The 20,925-nt window shown below is 46.9% G+C and overlaps 1 protein-coding gene across 4 annotated transcripts; it reads right to left on the minus strand.

The window, feature by feature from the left end:
• Positions 1-92: 92 nt before the first annotated feature.
• On the minus strand, positions 93-19,320 carry CARD14 (caspase recruitment domain family member 14). 4 transcript variants are annotated; one of them, XM_083490807.1, is made up of 21 exons: positions 19,175-19,320; positions 15,066-15,300; positions 14,114-14,251; positions 13,461-13,786; positions 11,890-12,060; positions 11,285-11,404; positions 10,518-10,643; positions 9,292-9,435; positions 8,655-8,783; positions 8,308-8,435; positions 7,529-7,623; positions 6,847-6,892; positions 5,850-6,039; positions 5,434-5,560; positions 4,730-4,967; positions 4,519-4,582; positions 3,985-4,096; positions 3,614-3,787; positions 2,850-2,953; positions 2,574-2,689; positions 93-1,185 (listed from the first exon to the last, which is right to left on the minus strand). In XM_083490807.1, the coding sequence occupies exons 1-21, from the start codon at positions 19,214-19,216 to the stop codon at positions 978-980; spliced, it is 3,033 nt and encodes a 1,010-aa protein (XP_083346933.1). In that variant the 5' UTR covers positions 19,217-19,320; the 3' UTR covers positions 93-977. The 4 variants fall into 4 exon arrangements, with proteins under 4 accessions (XP_083346933.1, XP_083346936.1, XP_083346934.1 ...); XM_083490810.1 differs by having other exon boundaries at positions 824-1,185; positions 8,655-8,786; positions 19,175-19,318; XM_083490808.1 differs by having other exon boundaries at positions 824-1,185; positions 7,529-7,620; positions 8,655-8,786; positions 19,175-19,297.
• Between the last annotated feature and the right edge of the window lie 1,605 nt (positions 19,321-20,925).

The following is a 20,925-nucleotide window of genomic DNA, read 5'->3' on the forward strand; positions in this document are numbered from 1 at the left end:
TTGTCTCTTCAAGTTGAGAATCTGGAAAATCCCACAGAGATTTGGGTTGGGGTCACCATAGCAGTGGTAAGCAATAAACATATATAAGAGTGTCCAACAAGGATTTTAGTTTAATGCAAGCAGCAGAGCTACCTAGCACTGTGCTGTTTTACAAAATGAAATAAAATCAGGAGATATAGATTTGCTTTACCTGCTGAAGTAATTGAAAACAGAAAGTGGAAGGTAAACCAGGTAAGAGACAGCTTGAATGAGTATGCAGTTGTTTACAAATATTGTATCTAGAGTCTCCGGATTAAACACCTGCAGTGTATTAATGTTGCAAGATGCTTGAGAACCAGGTGCTGACAGAAGGCCAGAGAGATCTGGGATACCCAGTACATTAAAAGAGAGGCCACAAGGGCCCGTATATTCTGGGGGAGGGAAATGTAGGGCATGAGCATAGCAAATCATACAACATCCCACTGTTCTTCATTTGTACATGTGTTAACAGTGTATAGTGAGTGCATATTTATTGAGCTGTGAAGGGTCAAATCCTTTGCCTACTTGCCCCATTGAAATCAAGGGGTCTCTCTCGCTTTGGCCCCAAAGCACCTTCTTTTCAACATTTTAAGCAAAATGTAGGGAATAATGCGAACAAGCCCATTGGGGACAAGCCACAGAATGAAACATGTCTGAATTTTTTTTAACTCAGCTGAACGATGTCTTGATTTTCAATGGAACAGAAGCATCGTCTTTCCTAGTCAACATAAGACTCTGCATAGCCGGGTGTGCGGTCAGGGTTGGGAGGCAAAAGGTCAATTAAGCTTGGAAGTGTGTGTGTTTTGTGTGTGTGTGCGTATAGAAGAGTGTTCAGAAAGTTTGAACAAACATGCCCCGAGTCCCACTTGAGCTTAGTTCAGAATATATTGCACCACTGTCAAGTCCTTCCAAGGCCCTGAGACAAAGGACCGCCACACACTTGTCCATTTCCAAAAGGTTCAGTGAGGCATTTGTTCCACCCAGACCACTTTCTTCTGCTCCTCAGCAATAGCCATGCGGACACAGCTGACAAGAGTGTCGTGGTCACTCCAGGCATCAGGGGCGATGGTGCCATAGAGGCAGGGCACCGTCTCCAGCTGGGCCTCCTCTTTCCGGGCAGTCTCCAAAAGTTGCTCCTCAGTTGCTCCAAGGCGCTGGAGGGCTTTCCTGAAACGCAGATCATTTGTTGGGCTAGAGGTCAGCAACGTAAGACCTGGAAGCCTTACTCTCATGGGATGTTAGTGCTGACCTTTAAAGCCCTAAAGGTGCTGACCTTTAAAGCCCTAAACGGCCTCGGTCCAGTATACCTGAAGGAGCGTCTCCACCTCCATCATTCTACCCGGACACTGAGGTCCAGCACCGAGGGCCTTCTGGCGGTTCCCTCACTGCGAGAAGCCAAGTTACAGGGAACCAGGCAGAGGGCCTTCTCGGTAGTGGCGCCCTCCCTGTGGAACGCCCTCCCACCAGATGTCAAAGAGAACAACAACTACCAGACTTTTAGAAGACATCTGAAGGCAGCCCTGTTTCGGGGGAAGCTTTTAATGTTTGATGTATCATAGTATTTTAATATTCTTTTGGAAGCCGCCCAGAGTGGCTGGGGAAACCCAGCCAGATGGGCGGGGTATAAATAATAAATTATTATTATTATTATTATTATTATTATTATTATTATTAGTTATCCTCCAAACCATGTCTGCTCAGAAGTAATTCCACTAGCTTCAAGAGAGTTTGCTGTCAGGTAAGCGGGGTGAGGCTTGCAGTCTCGGTCCCATTTCGTGTAATATAGACTAGGAAAGGAGGCTGTAAGGGGCACTGGAGGAGAAGGAGCACATTTTCCCCAGGCTAAGTGCAAAAGGGATGAAGAATGGTGGCAACAGTAGGAAGGATAGCAAAGACTGAAGCCCAGGAAGGTGGGAGGCGTGAATAAGTGGCAGAAGAAATTATCTCCCCTGCCTGTTTCAGTGATTGGCGTAGTTGTCATCCAATACTTTTGCAGGGGGTTCAGTTATGTAATTATTATTTACTTATTTGATTTCTAGACTGTCCTATAGCACAACAACCCCTTTGGGCAGCTTGCTTCTTTTAAAAAAACTCAATTCAAAAGCACCCCTTTTCACAGCCAAGCCACAACGTGATAGGTGTGACTTCCTGCCGCACCCATAAATGCCGCTCCAAATTCATTATAGTCATACCTCATGTTGCGTCCGCTTCGGGTTGGGTGTTTTTGTCTTGCGTCCCGTGGCAACCCAGAAGTAGCGGAATGGGTTACTTCCGGGTTTCGCCACTCATGCATGCGCAGAAGCGCCAAATCGCATCTGCGCAGATACAGCGCTTCAGGTTTCGGGTGTTTCACGTTACGGACGGGCCTCCGGAACGGATCCTCTCCGTAACATGAGGTACCACTGTAAAGACTGCATCATTAACATTATGCAATTCAAATCCAGGCTTGAAAGGAAGAAGGTTGTTGTGGCTTTAGGATTACGCTAAGGAGGCCTTGGCCCATTGGGTTTTGCTAAGCAGACAATGACCTTTCAGTGAAGAGGAACGGCTCTTACCTGAATTTCTTTCCATTCTTTTCACTGATGGTGACCAAGATGATGATGGGGTAGATTTCCATAGCCAGGAGTTCCTGCACACTTTCCAGGCCCAGGTCCAGCCAGCCATGCACATTCTAGAGGGGAGCAGGTTCAGGGTGCAATTATGTTCCAAGTCTGTGCATGCATGTTTCTTAAGAGCTGGTGGGGTAGGGTTGACAAATCCTAGTTTCTCCTAAGAGATACTTGCATCTGCATCCCTGGGTCACATTCCCAGACCCCTTGCACCCCTGTTACCTTTTGCATCAGCCACTCCAGAGCCTGATGGGGAACACAACAGTTGCTACTCATCTCGCTTTTTTCAGGGAGCGCATCTCTACTCTGTGTTTCGCCTTGGGGCTCTGCAGAGGGGGGAAACAGGTCAAGAAGACAACACAGCTTGGTGCCATTCTGAAGAAGCTTCCAAACTGGACCTTGCCTCTCAGGAATTATTGGTGACACTGCTGGGTGCAGGGGGTGGGGCAGAGTAGAAAATGAGCAAATGTACCACAAGGCACATTTGCCAAGATGTCAAGATGTGTCTTGGGGTGAGGCAGTACTTGTGACAAGAACTGGAGATGGACATCAGAAGACAACCTCTACTCCCCTCAATTCCATTGCTTCAATGGAAGACACTTGTGGTGTAGTGGTTAAGAGCCCTGGACTTGTAATCTGGTGAACTGGGCTCACTTCCTCGCTCCTCCACATGCAGCTGCTGGGTGACTGGGCTAGTCACACTTCTCTGAAGTCTCTCAGCCTCACTCACCTCACAGAGTGTTTGTTGTGGGGGAGGAAGGGAAAGGAGATTGTTTGCCGCTTTGAGACTCCTTAGTGTAGTGATAACGTGGGATATCAAAGCCAAATTCTTCTTCATTTACTTGCCCCCTCTTTTGAGTGAAGCCAAGCAAAAGTCCCTCGGGTCTCTGCTCCCTTGGCCCATGGCTTATCCAACCATTCCCCTGCACAGTTCCAGCAAAGGGAGCCAGCTAGTTATGGGAGTCGGTCCCATCCCAAGGACGTACCTGCCGGACATTTCTCAAAGGCCTTGGACAGGCACAACTTGTCAGCCAGGATCCTTCCCAACAGCGTTGGCACCAGGAGGACTGGGCGCGGGCAGCCAGGCCTGCAGGGCCTGACCAAAGTGTATGGCATCAAGCTGACACAGCTCCTGGTGTGAAGACTGACTCGGCGGCTCACTAGAGGAAGAGGAAGAAGAGCCAAGGCTGGAGGAGGCCACTCATTCAAGGCCAGAGATCCCCATTGAAGAGAAATGAGCCATTGATGTTGTTCTGCAGAAGACCAGCCTCAAGACAATTGTCTTCTGGAACAACACATTGCTAAAGGACAAAGGGTAATTATCTTTTTTTAGAAACAGAAACTAGCCGGAACTCACTATGTGGCTTGCTGGAGTCCGACAGGCTGCAGTCCATCGATGACCAGAGCGGATTGATCTTCTTGTTGTCTGTGCTCACGATTCGCACCAGTTTGGGCTGCAACCCAGAATTCTGCAAGGCAGGAAGGAATGTCAAGCCTTCATTCCAAATGACTGTCACCCAGTATGTCTTCCACATATCAGTGCTGTTAAGGATATATGCTTCCTTCTCTCTGCCAACTTCCCCGGCTTACAAGGAAAATGGCACTGGTCCGCGTTTACTGGTGGAGCTGCATGTTTCGTCACCGGTGACTGCCGTTCACAATCTGAACAAATGCTTGCAGATTTAACTTCAGTGACGAGATGTCATTACCCCAAAGCAAGGGATGGAGGAAGAGGACACCGAGGTTTACAGAGATGCACCAGTAAGAATGGCTGCACAGAATTGCCCACAAGCTACTGCACAAGACAATTCCAGTGAGCTGTGCCTGCAACCATATGGAAAATATATTAAGATTCTTTCCTCAAATTATTTCATAGAATGCTTCCAATTACCTTGTGAGTGACGGTGCTCTTCTGGGCCATTTCCTGAATCAGGGTGATGAGTTGCTGCTGTGCCCTAGGGTAGAAAGAAGGGGATAGAGGAATGCATTAGGTAGAAAAGAGTAGATGTGTTCCTCTCTCCTTGGCCATCATGCCATGTGGAGAGGACCATCTCAGATACGCTAAGGAGGCCTTTCAGGCCTTCTCAGATGATGAATCTCACCGGCAGTAGTTGGGGATAGTGCCAGCATCCATGTCTTTCATGGTGTAGGGGTTCACCTGGCAGGCACTCCACTGCGTTTGGCCCTGGCACACTGTGTCGGTGATGTGCAGAATGTCATGGCACCCTACTAGAAGTTCCCCAGGTGCCTGCCTCTCAAGGCAGAGGTTGGAACGAACATAGAAGGAGTCCCCAGATGTCACCAGCTTGGAGTTCAGGTCACTCAGCAGCTTCTTGTAGCCTAATGGGTTAGAGAGTATTGGAAATGCTGTGCAGGAATAGCAGGAGTGCAGGATAAGAGTTGAGAAGCCCAAGGGGCATGGGGACAATGACGATGGCTTCCTGACTCTACCCATGGCAAGGGAGATGCCCAGGGTTGTCCCAAAACATTTTGATGCCCAAGGTAGAAAATCTAAAAGCGCACCTCCTCATTCACACTATTTAACATGGGGTGCAGTCCGCCAGAAAGTTGTCTATCTAACACATTCCTCCTTGAAATGCTCTTGCACAGCTTACAATCGTTTCAACTGGGTTTGTGCAGGAGAACTTCCCAATGGATTCTACCCATGAAGCAGGTCTGCCTATCTCCAAGTGTGCCACCCTTAGTGGTATCCACTGTTCACCTTACTTGATGGTGTGACCTCAAGCAATATCCATATCACTGATTGCTCATAGCGACTTCCCCTTTCCCATCAGGCAACCCTTACCCTCCATGTTGAGACGCACGGACAGGCAGCAGAAGCCATTGACCCTTTCCAGGACCCAAAGAGCCTCCTCAAGTGTTGCATCCTCCAGGACAGCCTTGAAACCTGGTTCCATGACTCCATAATCCACCTACAAATTTGAAGAAGAATAGCTCAAACATAAAATCAAGGAGAGTGCTTTGAAGCAGGGTTTCAAGAGACAGACAAACATATGATGGCAATCAGTTGCAGCCCGGTGAAGCCACAACACAGGAGGTCAGGTGGCCATTCCCTGGGCTCTACATGGGGACAGGGATGCAGCTAGGAGGAGGAGTAAAGCGTCCAAAGGAAACAGGTTATCTCCATGGGAAAGAGAAAGATAGGCTCTGTAGACATAACCAACGGAGTCTTAGAGGAGTGAGGAGATGTGCATGTCTTACCAGCACAATCTGATGGCCTGGCGACAAAGACATCTCATCAGCAGCAGAGCCAGGTGTGACTTGGTGAATGAAGATGCCCGTCTGGTTCCCTCCAATGATGCTGATCTGTTCCATCAAAGTGTTGGCTTGGAAGGCAATGGTTGTGATGCGGCTTGGGAAACGCTGTGCAAGCCGCCGGCGCATAGGCACACTGGGGAAGAGGAGAATGGAGCCGTGAGGACTGAGTGGGCATGGGGGTTATGTCTCCTCCCGGATGTGCATATCTCCCCTTTCCTTCCCCTTGGCTCATTCCTTCACACGTTCAACTGAGCTTCATAGCATTACATGCAAAATGGGCCACTGTCAGAAATATCAGGTCTTAAAACCTTCCCTCTGAGAAAAAATATGTGTGCATGCAGACACACACATATACATCATGGTAGCAACTAACTCTAGATGACCCATACCAGGGGTGCCACCGTGAACAAAATATATGGGGGGGGGGCAGGTAAGCCCCGCCCCACATAATCGATCACATGACGCAGTGCACACACACTATTTAAATAGCAATGTCCATCAACTTTTTGGGGGGGGGGCTCAAATATTTTATGGAGGGGGGAAAGACCCCTTGGCCCCTAGGAGTTAGCTCCTATGACAGTTATCAATTACTTCCTGGGAAGCCTACAGCTATTTGCCTATACAAAAATGTTAGCTGGCCTGCTACTTGCTACTCAAATGTTCCATTCTTGCTTAAACTTGACACCTGTTTCTCATTTCTGTTGCTCCTTCTTGTCACCACCTTGCTTCTTGCCCTGCCTTCTTCTCTTTCCTCACCCCTTGCCTTCAGATAGATTCCTTGGGTGACAAACTCTTTTTTCCCTTTATGTCAGCACAGCCCTTTTGTCTTTTGCCCAGGACATGGGTGCCTCAATTGTTGAGAAAATCCTCATTGACTTAGGCCTTGAGTCTGTGGTTACTTACGACCCAAACTTTCTGCGGTTGGGAACTTGACATTTACCTCTCTGAGATGCAGGGGTCCAGGTGAAGCCACAAAGAGTTGCCATCTGGAATGAAAAAGAAATGTTTGAATAGGTGAGAGCTAAGTGACCACTTTGTTTCTAACCAGGCACCCATGTTAAGTTTGCAAAGCTGCACACCAACCAATCAGAATGGGGCAGTAAGTTCTGCAACAAGAGGCAGGATCTATTACTGCTGAACAAAATGCTTGGCTGGTAACCTTCAGAGTTTACTCATTGTGTCTCCTTTGCTTTGCTGGATATGGGGTGCCTGCTAGATGAGGGGTGTGGCCTGGGAAAGTCTCATGGGCTCGATAAGAGATCCCTAAAGGGCCACATTTGGCCCTGCAGGTCTGAAGTTCTCCACCCCAAAAAACAGGTAATCAGAATTCCCCAAGGAAGCAAATTCTGGAATTGTATGTCCCTGCTTTTTCTCTTTAGTACAGATCTGACTTTGGAGTCACAGTATTGTACTTAAAATTAACACTTTGATAACAAGTCGCCTACTATTATTGATATGATTGGTTTGCCCTCTCCCAGCTGAAGGGCCCCCTAAGAGAAAGGTAGTGAAGCTGCTACAATATGCCCAGAGCTAATGAGGTAATTATAAATGCAACAACTCAATGGGAAGAGTCGTCTCCTCCCCTTAGCCAGGGACACACCAACCTAGGTTTGATCCCTTACCCTCTTTTTCCACCATCTCATACTCAAAAGGGGGGTCTTCTACTTTCTCTTCAGAAGCTGAAGGGAAATCATCCTCCAGAAACTCCAGGGAACTGCTGCAAGAGGAGACATAAGTAAGATGAAAATAACAGAGTGTGAACTGGAAAGTTAGATCAATCCAGGCAGTTGCAAGGTTATATTCAGGATGGTGGGTGTGGGTGTATGATAAACAGGATGAACAATCTTAAAATATTCCCTCCTTATATATTGTTTAGTTGAGCCTAGAACAGAATCACACATGTCCAGTGGAGCCTGTTAGCACATCATTTTAACTTGTTCCCCCGCCCAACACTACATAATAAAATTGTCCTGCTGCAGTTTGCATGGCTGTCAAGAAGTGGTCGTGGTAACTGCTGCACAGAATCTGGTGGTATATGAAGACTTAAGGGTGCAAGTTTCTACCCTTCATGGCTGTGAAGAAAACATATGGAAAGTATAAGATCAAGGCTTATAAAGACTTCCAGTGGTGGTGGGAGATAATTGTCACATCTCCATATCCTACCTAATTGCTCTTAACCACCTTTCAAAATTCTGCTAAAATCTAGATGACTGGGAAAAAAGCATCTGCGATAAATTAGAAAACCAAAATATTTCTGTTAATTGGTATTTATTTGCCCGCTTTGCAAAATGCACCTGTCTATCAAAATTGTGATTCTCTCTCTCTTTTTTAATAAGCACACATGCCCACATAGGCCTAGCTGGGAACCAGCAGTATACAGCAGAGCAGGGTCTGTACTCACCTTCTGGAAAAAGAACTTTCTTGCATGGCTCTCCTCTGTAGGGAATGCTTACATGGTGGGATTGGGCAGCATGAGCGGATGCTCCCAAGCAGCTCTTGGTTTGACCTGTTGCTTAAATCTGACCAAGACTGCGAAAGAAAAGAAGTAGGTCAGGCCATTCAGACACAAGGGAACTCCAATTTCCCCATTCAGGTCTTTCCCCCAGGTGTTCTGTGCCCTAAAGAGTGGGGGCCTGCAAGACAAGTGAGACCCCAGACCCTGAGGATAGTATCCTGTGGCGCCTCCCCCTAACCCCCCCCCCCAGTTGGAAAAAGTATGGTGGGTTTGGGGAGGGGTGAGCTGTACACCTCAGACATGCTCAAGAAGCTGTCCTGGCTGTCACCCCGGGGGCAGACGGCGTTCATGCGCACAAGACGCTGCTTCCTCTTTGGACAAGGTTCCTTGGTCAGAGAGCTGGCAGGCCCATCCCACTGCACCTGCTTAGAGGAAACAGAGAGAGAGAAATGGCTCATAAAACATGCAGCAAAGAACTGCCTGCAGGGCAGAAACTAGTGGCGGGAACAACACCATATAGATGATAAGGAGCTGCCATTTTTCTCCTACCCCAGTCATTTCCATGCTGTGTGCTGGGGAATATGAGTATGTTGCCTGCTAACAAGTAATTTTAACGTGTATTCCCCCCATAAAATAAAACTGTCGTTCTGTTGTCATGCTGCAGTTTGCATGGCTGTCAGTAGGTGGCTACGGTAACTCCAGTGTGGCAGTAGGCAAGCAAGCAGTGGAGGTGGCAAGTGGCCCCAGTGAGCTATTTAAAAGCAGGATGGGAGGCGCTCCAGAGAGCAGTTTGGTAAGCCACTTTCTGAAATGCCTCCCATCCTCCTTTCAAAGGGGTTGGAGGTTTGGGCGAGCTGGGAGGGGATAGGCAAGGAAGTGGGAGAGGTGTAATGGGAGGGGGCCCTCGGTTACCCTCATCCCAAAACTCACCGCGAGCACTGAGCCACTTAGGCCTGTCTGCTTCCTGAGTTCACAGATCTCATCAGTGAGCTCAAAGACTTTGCGGCGGAGCGAATCTTTCTCCAGGAGGCTCTGAGAAATTTCCACCTGAGCAGCGTCCCTTGCGCTGTAGGCCTGGGGATGGGGGGGATGGGACAGAAAAACATCATCGGCAAGGGCTTTGAGAGACAGACGGAAATAAGCTATCGGCAGCAACAGTTACAGGGACAAGTGCAGGAGATCAAAACTATTCTCACAATAGCCTGAAAGGTTCCAGTGAGCCATTTGCTTTGGGGTCTTGAGAATCAACCCTAAATAGGGGCAGAACATACCACAGGAAGCGCAAGGAGTACTCTGCAGTACCAACAGAAAAACCAAGGTGCTGCCTGAGTTGTCTTGGGACTGCAAAATATTAAAGTAAGGCTGGACCTACTTATTTGGAAAGTTTCTGCTAATGCAGGGTGCATTGCATTCAGGACCTCTTCCTTAAGGTCCTGCATGCAATGTGGGGAAGTCCAGGTGTTATGTACTGAGTTCAATAGGATATTTCACCAGGGGAAGAGATTCTGCAAACAGAATTAGTAATGCAGCCAATTCTCTGCTTAGACAACAAGCCTTGTTACAATTGCTGCTATCTTTTTAACTACTGGGCTGGATTCTAGGTAAAGGTAAAGGGACCCCTGACCATCAGGTCAGTCGTGGCTGACTCTGGGGTTGTGGCACTCATCTAGCTTTATTGGCCGAGGGAGCCGGCGTACAGCTTCCAGGTCATGTGGCCAGCATGACTAAGCCGCTTCTGGTGAACTAGGGCAGTGCACGGAAACGCTGTTTACCTTCCCGCCGGAGTGGTACCTATTTATCTACTTGCACTTTGACGTGCTTTCGAACTGCTAAGTTGGCAGGAGCAGGGACCGAGCAACGGGAGCTCACCCTGTCGCGGGGATTCGAACCAGCCACCTTCTGATTGGCAAGCCTTAGGCTCTGTGGTTTAACCCACAGCGCCACCTGCCCATTAAAACCTTGCAGCTAGTAACAGGTAATGTCCATTAAATGGCTTGGAACATTTGACTGGACATTTCCTTAACTGTTGCAACATTCTAGAATGGTAAAGATCCCTTCTAATCAGACAAGCCACCACTTCCCTTACTTTGGTAACCTCCCTGCCGCCTGCCCTGAAAACAACTCCTCTCTTTGCTGCGGTCAGACCTCTAGGTTACCTGATCTCTCTCTTTCTGCAGATCAGCCACTTGTGCCTGGAGGGCACTGATTTTGTCCTTGTAGATCTCACAGTCCACCTTCATCCTCTGGCACTGGATCAGAGTGTGCTCCTTTTCTTCCCAGCACTGAATGGTGACAAAAAATGTTAGCAAGATATTAACACCCAGTAAATGCATGACACTCTCTGCCACCGCCTTAATGCACGGAACGGAATTGTAGAGTTGGAAAGGACCGCGAGGGTCATCTAGTCCAAACCCCTGCAATGGCTGGAATCTTTGTGACCAACGTGGGGCTCAATCCCACAACCCTGAAATTAGGAGTCTCATGCTGTACCAACTGAGCTATCCTAGGTCCTCTTGACACCTACATTATGCTGGTAATGTAACCCAGTTTGACAGCGTTCAGGTGCAACATCGAAATATATTTGGAACAGCTTTTGTTGTGAGACTCTGTCCTAAAGGTATTGGCTCTCCGCAGTTTTAATCAGATGCTTTTTGGTATTTTAAATGTTCTATGGTTTATTTATTTTTGGTATTGCTTTGTGTCCTTAGATGCCCTGAGCTCCCCTAGGGGAGGAAGCATGGGAAACAAATGTAAATAAACAATGTGGGCTTGATTTTATAACCTCATGCTACAGACTGAAGTACGGGCATGAAGCTAGCTATGCTAGTTGAATTGTCCTCCTGACCTGAGTTGGAAAGAGGCTTGATTCCTCTGCCTCCCACCTTGCCTAAAGGCAAGCATGGGTTGTGCGGCCCCCTCTCACCTGCTTCCGCTGATTCTCAGCAAGCACCGCCTGCTCCCTCAGCGAGTGGATGCGATTCAGCAGCTCCTGCTTTCCGTCCAGAGCATCGTCGAGGTTCTGCTCCAGGATATCCTTCTGCACCTGGGCAAATGAGAGAGGCTCATCAGAGGCGCATTTCTGCTCCCCTTACCCTTCCACCACACCCTTGCCCAGGTTGGGGAGGATGGGTGTGGAAACCCATATGTGGCGGTTGGATCTGTGACAGTCTGCCTCTTCAAAAGCTACGCCTCCTGCAGCCAGTAAAGGAACATTATGTAGTTGGAGGGGATTTGTGCAAGACAAACAATTTTGCTGAAATGTGAGGAAGCAACTGAAGCTTGTATTTAGGGCAAACGCATTAAGGACATTTCAAGCCTACATTGGTTCTTACACCAGATGACCAATATGCTGCTGAAGTATCATAGAAATGGTTGTTTTGTGAAACTAAGAATTCTGTTAAGAAATCCCCAGCTCCGGTCACAGAACTACAGTTCGCTGGATTCTCCGAGGGAAGGAAAAGGACTGTGAAAAGAATCCACAGCACAGGCAAAACCAGTATGAAAGTATTCCTGGAAATAGTTTTTTACCACACTGAAGGTCCCCAGCTCCACCATTGACTTGAGACGCTCGTTCTCCTCTCTCAGTGTCTGAAGTTCATCAGCCTGTGGCTGTGTGTCCCCAGCTGGCCTTGGGGACCTCTCCCATTCACAATAGGATGACACCCGGGCTCGCTGCAATTCCTGCTTCATCAGGTACAGCTACCATTGATGGGAACACAGAGAAGAAGAAGAAGAAGAAGCAGTAGTGAGCGAGTAAGACGAGTGGTGGCAGCATGAAACACCTGGCAAGGTTTGGCTGCTCACTCTGAAACACGGGACCTGAGGGTCTGGTTTTAAGCATGCAGCTAGACTGCCAGTCCCTCTAACAGTGGATTCAGCTGGGGAGGGACAACAGAACTGGAGCCAAAACAGGGCCACTGAGAAACAAGATGGTGGCACCAGCACATTCATGGAAACTCCAAATTTAAAACAAAAACAAGTAAAATTAATGGGACACACGTACGCATCCCCAACAGCCAAGGAAAGACTGAGCATGCTTAGTGCCCACAGAATGTTGAGGAGCAGCTGGGAAAGAAAGATGGAAAACTGGGAGTGGGGAATGGCCTGCGTGAGCACTTTACAGCTTATAGAAGGTGTGGTGGGGGACCTTTGGCTCCCCAGATGCTGCTGATCTACAGCTCCCATCATCTCAAGCAATCATGGTCAATGGCCAGGTGTTATGGAAGTTGTAGTTCAGCAACATATGGAGGGCCAATGGTTCCTCACATCTGGCTTATAGTATTCTAGAAGAGAGCATGACTGACTGGCTGGTAGAAACTCCAAACAGGACTACTCCTACTAAGGGGTGGGGTTACACTATCACTACCACAGAACCCTCAGTAAGCACTTACTGAGGGGTGTCTTCTACACTCCAAACCTATGCACGTTCTGCAAGAAGCCAAGCTAAATACATACTTAGGTTAATCATAGCACAGGAGGAAAGAGAAAAATCTGGACAACTATAAAGAAATCGGTGATAGGCTACTTGTTCTCCTAGCACACAATCCAATCCACAATACCACACTCTTCAGCTGATAGGTCCAATAAACCAGGCATTTCAGGATCTTGTAAGAAACCCTAGTCTCTTTTGACAAGCAGATACCAAACAAACTTGGTCTGGAATCAGATTGCATCATTTCCATGGAATTTTATGTTATGTCACTTCCAGTCAATCAAAATGGGTCATCTACTGGTAATTGTATTGGAGGAGGTGTCCATTGGAAGAAGAGCTATGCCTTTCCTTTGAAGCTGCAGCATAAATCATTGCCTCCAGTGGAGGCAAGGTGCCAAGCTAGGCATTCCTCCAGGCAAGCTAACAATTCCTGCATTCCGAAACACCTAGCAGTAAAAGTGGGCATGTATAAAAATAGCTACAGATTACTGGCAGGAAGCACTCTGGAGCTGTGACAAAACATCCCTTGAACCACTGCATTTAGAGGACTAGCGAAAGACTCTGGGAATTTCTTCGAAACATGTAATGCACATCCATTATTCCTGATAGCAGCCTTTCACTCCTAAAATGATGTCACAACATCAGCTGAGCACGACATCCACCACACCTCTTCCTGCAGGCTCTGACAGCGGGTGATGGCCAGGTCCTTCTCCTGCAGGGCACTGCTGTAACGTAAAGACAGGCCATAAAGTTCATCTTTAAGCTTGAGGGCTTCATGGAAGTGGGCACTGAGCTCCCTCTTCATGCGGTTACATTCGGCCTCAATGCCGCTTAGGCTTTCAGCTTGTGCTTCCAGTCGGGCAGTCTTCTCCTTCAGCTTGCGGCAGTGATGGAGCAAAGACACCTTCTGCCGCTTCTCCTGGCTCAGTTCTTCCTGCAGGCTGCTCACTGCCTTGGCCAAGCATTCTGTCAGTTGGGAACTCTCAATCAAGTCTAGGGTGAGGGAAATAACAGTTAGGCCTTTGACTGGTCCAGGCCTACCATGAGGCAGACAGAGCAAGGCATCCACCTCAGGTGGCCAGATTCTGGCAGCAGTCTGGTGTTTATTGTATTTCTGCTAGCTGGTGTTTGTGTGAGGAAGTTGGTAAGGGGAAAAGGTGTGTGTGTGTAAAAGAGATACCATTTTGATTATCCGCCTTCGGTGCCAAAATATCTTGGGTCAGCCTCACTTCAGGGGCTGAAGATTGTTTTTAACACAACTGTCTCCTCCCAAGAAAGTGAGCCATGAATAGGTGGGGTACAGGGTTTGAGAAAACTCACCACTGAAATGATTGTGGTCTATGGAAGGTTCCAAGCCAGTGATGAGCACATAAATATCTGGGTTGTGGAGTTTCAGGCTTTCCAGAAAGGCAAGGGCTCCATTTTTCCCACGGAATTTCAAGAGATCCAGCATGTGACCTACAAGGGAATAAGAAAGAGCAACAATAAAGCGATTGAGTTCCTCTCCCATGGGGCTCCCTAAGACCCACCCTGCTTGTTGGATCAGAGGAACATGGCAGGTGATGTGATGTGCAGTATCTCTGCAAGTAATTTTGTTAGCCAGCTAAATGGCTTTCTATAGCACTTGCGGTACAGGGAAGCCAACAGAGCAGTCTTTAAGGACTTGCAATCTAGGCTGCAATCAGTTGTCCTGACAGGCCCAGCTTTGGCTTCCTTCCTTCAGCCTTGGTCTGTGCAGGAATGATTTTATCCTACCTGTGGTCTTTGTGGAATGATTTGCCTATCTGTCTCTGGCAGCTTTCTCCAATCTGGTGCCCTTGTGCTGACTGGGGTTGATAAGCATTGTTGTCCAAAACATATTGAGGGTACCAGGTTGCCCCTTTGTGAAACACCCATCCTCCTTTGACTGACACAGAGGAACTCCTTCCCATTTAGTATTGCATTTATCCCCCCAGCCACAAATGATGTCCTAGTAGTCCAAATATTTGCATCAATAGCTAGCCTTCCCTCCAGTGGAGCACTACCATGTTGAGATTCTTTGGACACAGGCTATGTCTGCTTCTAAATTTGGTAGCCTTCCTCATCTGCCTATGGTGAGGATGATTGATGATAAACTTGGTGGTGTAGACAAGGTTCAACAGGGCTGTCCCACCTCCCCTTCTGCATTTCTTCTAGAGGGAGAGGAGCAAGAAAGAAACATATCCCCTTTCCCCGTTATAGGTAGATGTGCCTTGTGGCGTCCCATCAACATTGCCACACTAAGGCTGCTCACCCACTCTCATGGCGCTGTTTGTGAACTGAGGGCTGTGCAGCACCTCTTCCTCATCAAGTTGACCAAGCACCTTGGCCTGGCGCAGGTAGGGTGTAAGCCGGCTCGGGGTGACACCACGAACAATCCTGTAGCGATGACCCTCTACCATCTCCCACAAAAGGTCCTCGTCCATGTCACGGAGCTGTTGATCAACCAGGATGGGGTCATCTGCTCCTGCCTCCGCCATAATAGGAACCTGGAAGGACGAGAGGGGCTAGTAGTTTTTTGAAGGACACAAATCAAAAACTTGTTTCTCGAAGCTATAAATACACAGTAGGTAAGCGCTCCAAAAGGTACACAACTCTTGTTCCAAATTGGGTGTGTGGCACAACAGAGGCCGAATCCCAGCCTAGAAAAAAGCATTGCACAATACTGCAGGACCAAAAGGATTCTTGGAGATCGAGTCCATAATCCTCTCTGCTTTTATCCAAACTAACACAACATGCATTATGCACCTGTCTTCATTATACACCTTTAGGCACCAGGCAAAAATGTTCCTTTGTAACCAGGCCTTTGGTTGATTTGATTGACATCCTATGGCCTTTTAAAATGTGCGGTGGTTTTTTTTTGGAGGGGGGTGTTACTGGGTTGCTGTTTTTATTTTGATTATATATTTTGTGGTTTTATATTCTGATTTTGTTCTATGAACCACCCTGAGACCTCTGGGTATAGGGCAGTATATAAATTCAAGTCATACATACATGCATACATACATACATACATACATACATACATACATATTACAGATGCGACAGGTTACAGCAAATTATCCAACTGCCTGAAATGTGTCTATTATACTTTCTTACCTAAGTGTAGCAACAATTTAGTCCTGGATGCATAATTTCTCCCCCCCCCCTTTTTCTTAAAATGCTTCTAGACCTTATGGAACATAGCTGTCAACCTTCCCTTTTTTTGCGGGAAATTCCCTTATTCCAGTGCCGTTTCCCGCTGCTATCCCGGATTGTTAGATATCCCGTAGACTGTCCCCAGGACAGGTGAGGCTGCTGATCCCTTATTTTCGAGGCTGCTGATTCATTATTTTCAAATCTGAAAGTTGACAGCTATGTTATGGAAGCAAAAAAAACAGAGGCTTGAAATAGTGTGAGCAATGCCTACTGACATCTCAGGTGCTGGAAGAGCAGTTGGATTAAAATATGCAATGGTAAAGGAGGGGAAGGTTCTTCAGTGTCACATACTGGCTTGCTCCTCCCCATGGCAAACACAATGTACTATGCAAACGTCATATGTGCATTTTTATTTTTTGTATTTTGCATCATTTACACAGGGCACAGAATTTGACCTGTTTTGTGTGTGCAGCGCAGAGAGTCCTGATTACAGTGTGTCACAAGCAAAGCATGAACCTGCGCGCCAAAGATGCATATGAGGTTCAAATAATAGTTTATTAAAATCAACCACATTGGTTCATTGAGTCCAGAAGGAAAATCTATTTATGGTGTAAAACCTGCTGCCAGATTTTTTTCTTCTTCCCAGCCAGCTCACAAAGGATTGCTGGTTAATAATTCAGAATAGAAGGTTCCTATTTCATGAAAAGGGACTAATGGTTAGGAGATCTTTTCCTAGTAGGCTAGGAATCTCTGCATGTGTTTGAATGAGACACCACCTTGAGTCGGGATAAGGTGACACTCCTCCATCTGATGGCCAGAAGGCAGAAAAACAACAGTTGACATTTTCCCAAAGCATGTGTGTGCTCCGGGTGGAGTGAACTGAAACTGCAGGATTGACCAAGCTGCTACCCATATATAGGGGGATTTCCTGTCTTGTTTGAAATGCATGCTTTGCCTCCACTTACGCTTTGCTTGCACATTTGTCAACAAACATTATAAATGCATCCCAAATATCCTGAGCTGCCTTATCCAAAGGAAACTAAACCCGGAAGTATTGCCATTGGAACTTTTCCACACTTGAAGAAGTGGGTGGACGAACACACACACACACACACACACACACACACACACACACACGCACCTTATCTAACCTACACATTTATTTAACATTTACAGTGTGGATGTCCGCTGAATTCTGGAGTAAAGCCTGATGGCTGATAATCTGCTCCTTGTCAACTTACATCTAGAGCTGGAATTATTCCCATGTGCACCTCCCCTGTCCGTTCTGTGTTCTTCCAAGTGTCTAGCACATATCTAAAGGTAAAGGTAAAGGGACCCCTGACCATTAGGTCCAGTCATGGCCGACTCTGAGGTTGCTGCGCTCATCTCGCTTTACTGGCCGAGGGAGCCAGCGTACATGTGGCCAGCATGACTAAGCCGCTTCTGGCGAACCAGAGCAGCTCACGGAAACGCCGTTTACCTTCCCGCCGGAGCAGTACCTATTTATCTACTTGCACTTTGACGTGCTTTCGAACTGCTAGGTTGGCAGGAGCAGGGATCTAGTGTTAACTAAATAACCACAACAACTATATAGTCCTCTTATGAACCACAATGGACTGTTAACACCACCAACCCATTTACCTAGAGGCAGCAGTGATTAAACATGGCAATAAAATTCCAATAAGGTAGGCAGGGATGAGAACATTATCCTAACCATCAAAACTAGAAGCTTCTCCTCCTCCTCCTCACTGCAACCAATTAGATTTGGCTTCCTATCTGAAAGTAGCACAGGGCCATATTCCAGCTAGAGCAGTTCAAGAAGCTGACGGGCTGCCCAAACAAGGAAAGTACAGTTGGATGAACAATCATGTCCATAGCCATTTCCCTTTTAGGCACAGAGTTTTTTAGGTGGTTGGGGAGAAACCATAATACTGGGCAAAAAAGGTTTCGGATAATTTGAAGTGCCTGATAGGGGGCAAAACCTTTCCAGATTGGGGTAGAAATTTTATTTTTGCCTTCCTTTCCTAAATCAAATAATAAAGCAAGCCGCCATCGCCACCACCAAGCAACAAACCCGATCGCTTGGGCTTGGCCCTACCATTTGGCAGGGAACAGCAGAGTGAAGCAGGGAACAGCAGCAAGGTGCTGGAGGATAGAGTTCTCTGTGTTTGTGTGTTCTCCTCCTCTCCCCTCTCAGGTGTTTTGGAGGATGCTGTCCCATCACTGTCTGTTGATATAAGATTCAGTTACCAGTCCAATTGGCTTCTGTACGGGGAATGGGGAGCACCAGCAACTTTTGCCACAGGGAGATCTTTGGCTGGCTCTGCCAACACTACCCTCCAGGACCCTAGGTCTCCTGCTACATTAATTTATTTTGAGATTTCTGCATAATCCTTTACCTAACAGTCCTGGGCAGATTAAAAACATCAGAAATACATAATATGCATCATTATTAATTCAGTCATGTGTGCAACGTTGCCGATTATTGCCTGACATCTTTAAAAAGCCAGAAGTGTACCCAGCCACTTAAATGCAGAGAGAACTCGAAACCCAGCGTTCCATTGCGGAGAAAGAATGACGCAATGAAAATAACAATCTGGAATTCCAAACTCTTCAGTGGTCGGAAGCAGGGAATTTAGGAGCAGAAATTGTTCACACTGTCTAAGTTTCTTTGGAGAGAGGCAAAATGCAATGAACAAACAAATAAACGAACTTCTCCAATAAGTAAACAAGGAGTGGGGACTCTGTGGGGTAAGAACATCTACGTCCTGTTCTCCACTGCTATTTTTCTAGAAAAAGAGGTGCCAGAACTCACCATAAACATCTCCCTCTTTCTCTTACAATGGCAATGGCACCCACCTGAGAAGTTCTGGAACTTACCTGAGAGGTGCCAGAACTGAGTTCTGGTGAATTCCCACTGAAGAAAAGCCCTGCTGTTCTCAGGTGTTTAGTTTCTGGGTCTCCATATGGCTCTCTGTATAAAGCAGTTTATCAGTCTTGAAGCCCCTAAAGGCCTACATTTAGGGGTGTTGAAGTAAATGGAGGAGAAGGAGGACACTCAAGTCCAAATTAAGGACTTTAACTCACTGAGCAGCCTACTAAACTCCTATTCTCCTCAGCTCTTTTGCCCTGGATGTGATTGAGATAGCAGCCCTTCCTTTCCTTCAGGCCAAGCCATCCTGACAGAAACATTGAACGCTAAAGCTGAGACCCTACTAGTCCTACCTGTTCCTGCTGATCCACAGAGGAGAATGTTTTCCTCGACATATTGGTGTTGCATGTCTTGGAGAAAGACTGTGATGTCTGGAGAACAGTGAACAGGTTTTTCAGGAGGACCAGCTCTGCTTGCCAAGGAGATTTAATGTATTCATCAGCAGTTCTTCCTCCTGGGCAGAGTGCCAGGCTAAGAGAGATCTATTATTCCTCCAGAGGTGTATGGCTCTGTTGCATAGCAAGGCATCATTACCTCAGCAAGCTAATCAGACTTCCTTCCAGTTATAGGAGCTGAGAGTTCACAGAAGTAACAACATAGGCTCAGGTTGTAAACACCAGGGTGCCAAAGTTGAAGTCCTCCCTCAAGTAGTTTCACCCGTGTGGGTTTTGGACAAGCACTGCCCTTTCTAACCTTGGTTTCTCACCCATGAACAAAACTGTAAGGCACATAAATATCTCCTACAATATTTCGAATATCATGTGAATATACACAGTGACAAAATGCCAAAGCATATTGCTTCCTTGGAAATAACTTCGGTTGGCATCAAACCAAATACATTCACTCACATGTGCAACCAAGATGATCAAGGGTCTGGAAACCAAGCCTTATGAGGAGGGGTTGAAGGAGCAGGGTAAGTGAGAAAGTGAGAGGAGATATGATAGCCATCTTCAAATATCTCTCAAGAGCTGTCACGTGGAACAAGCTGTCACATGGAACAAGAGGGAACAAGCTTGTTTTCTCCTGCTCTGGTGGGTAGGACCTATCATTATTTATTTTTATTGTTGGAAACAAAAAGTACATGGGCTGTTCTGGAGCCTTTGCAGTTTACATTTCAACTGGCTCTAAAGGGAGAGGAGGAAAACGAGACTAGAGATGAAATTCATGCTTCAGGCAGAGGTTGATGCTCTGCTTATAGGAGGAGCCAGGCTCAACCTCCAGTTAAAAGATCTTGGATCGAAAGGTTGGGAAAATTTGGTTCTCTTCTTCCCCATTTAATCTTCACAACAACCCTGAGAGAATGACTGGCCCAAGAACACCCAGTGAGCTTTCATGGCTGAGCAGAGCTTTTGAACCTTGGTCTCCCAGGTCCTAGTCCAATACTCCAACCACAATAGTACACTGGTTCTTTTTAAGATGCCACAAAATGCTGGTTTTGCTGCAGTAGAGACACTGGAAAAGGTTGAGACCTTGGAGACCTGCTTTGGGCTTAATGGAACAAATAGCTTTTTGATTCAGTAAATGGCAATTACATGAGCTCATGAGCCTTGGCTTTGAACACAAAAGAGGCAGAATACTCCCCCTGTGCTTTATTATAACCCTCTTGTGACAGGTACAGATCATGCATGGGGAAATTTTTGTTTTGGTTGGTGGCAATTGTCCCAGACAACACGGAAGGGAAGAATCCCTGCCAACATACCTGTAAACCGAGTCAGTCAGAAGCTCCACCTAGCTTGGAGAGGAAGGGAGGGTCAAGCCATTGAAAAATCCACGATTGCAGAAGAAAGGAAAAGGAGCAAGTGGGCGTCTCCAAAGCCAGCACTTAGCTAGAGAGACAGTGACAACCAGAAGAGCTACCTTTCCAATTCGCAAAAATCCGGACTCAAAGACAGTCCAGGGAAATTATAGACAATAGTTTGTTTGTTTTTAAAGAGGAAGGGTATCTGGTACATTGGGGGTGTGGGCAACCTGCAGCTCTCTGCCTAATTTCATGGGGGTGGCAAGAACTAAAAAAACAGAGAGAGGAGAAAGAGTTAGCAGAAAG

This window comes from Podarcis liolepis, assembly GCF_965112155.1.
Source record: "Podarcis liolepis genome assembly, chromosome: 2".
In the NCBI taxonomy this organism is placed as follows: Eukaryota; Metazoa; Chordata; class Lepidosauria; order Squamata; family Lacertidae; genus Podarcis; species Podarcis liolepis.

Coding starts and splice junctions, on each gene's coding strand:
- CARD14 (XM_083490810.1), bottom strand. CDS start 19,216: ATGTCGAGGAAAACATTCTCCTCTGTGGATCAGCAGGAACAG. Junction 4,583..4,729: donor ACTATCCCCAACTACTGCCG/GTGAGATTCATC, acceptor TTTCTACCCTAG/GGCACAGCAGCAACTCATCA. Junction 2,954..3,613: donor CTTTGAGAAATGTCCGGCAG/GTACGTCCTTGG, acceptor CCCCCTCTGCAG/AGCCCCAAGGCGAAACACAG.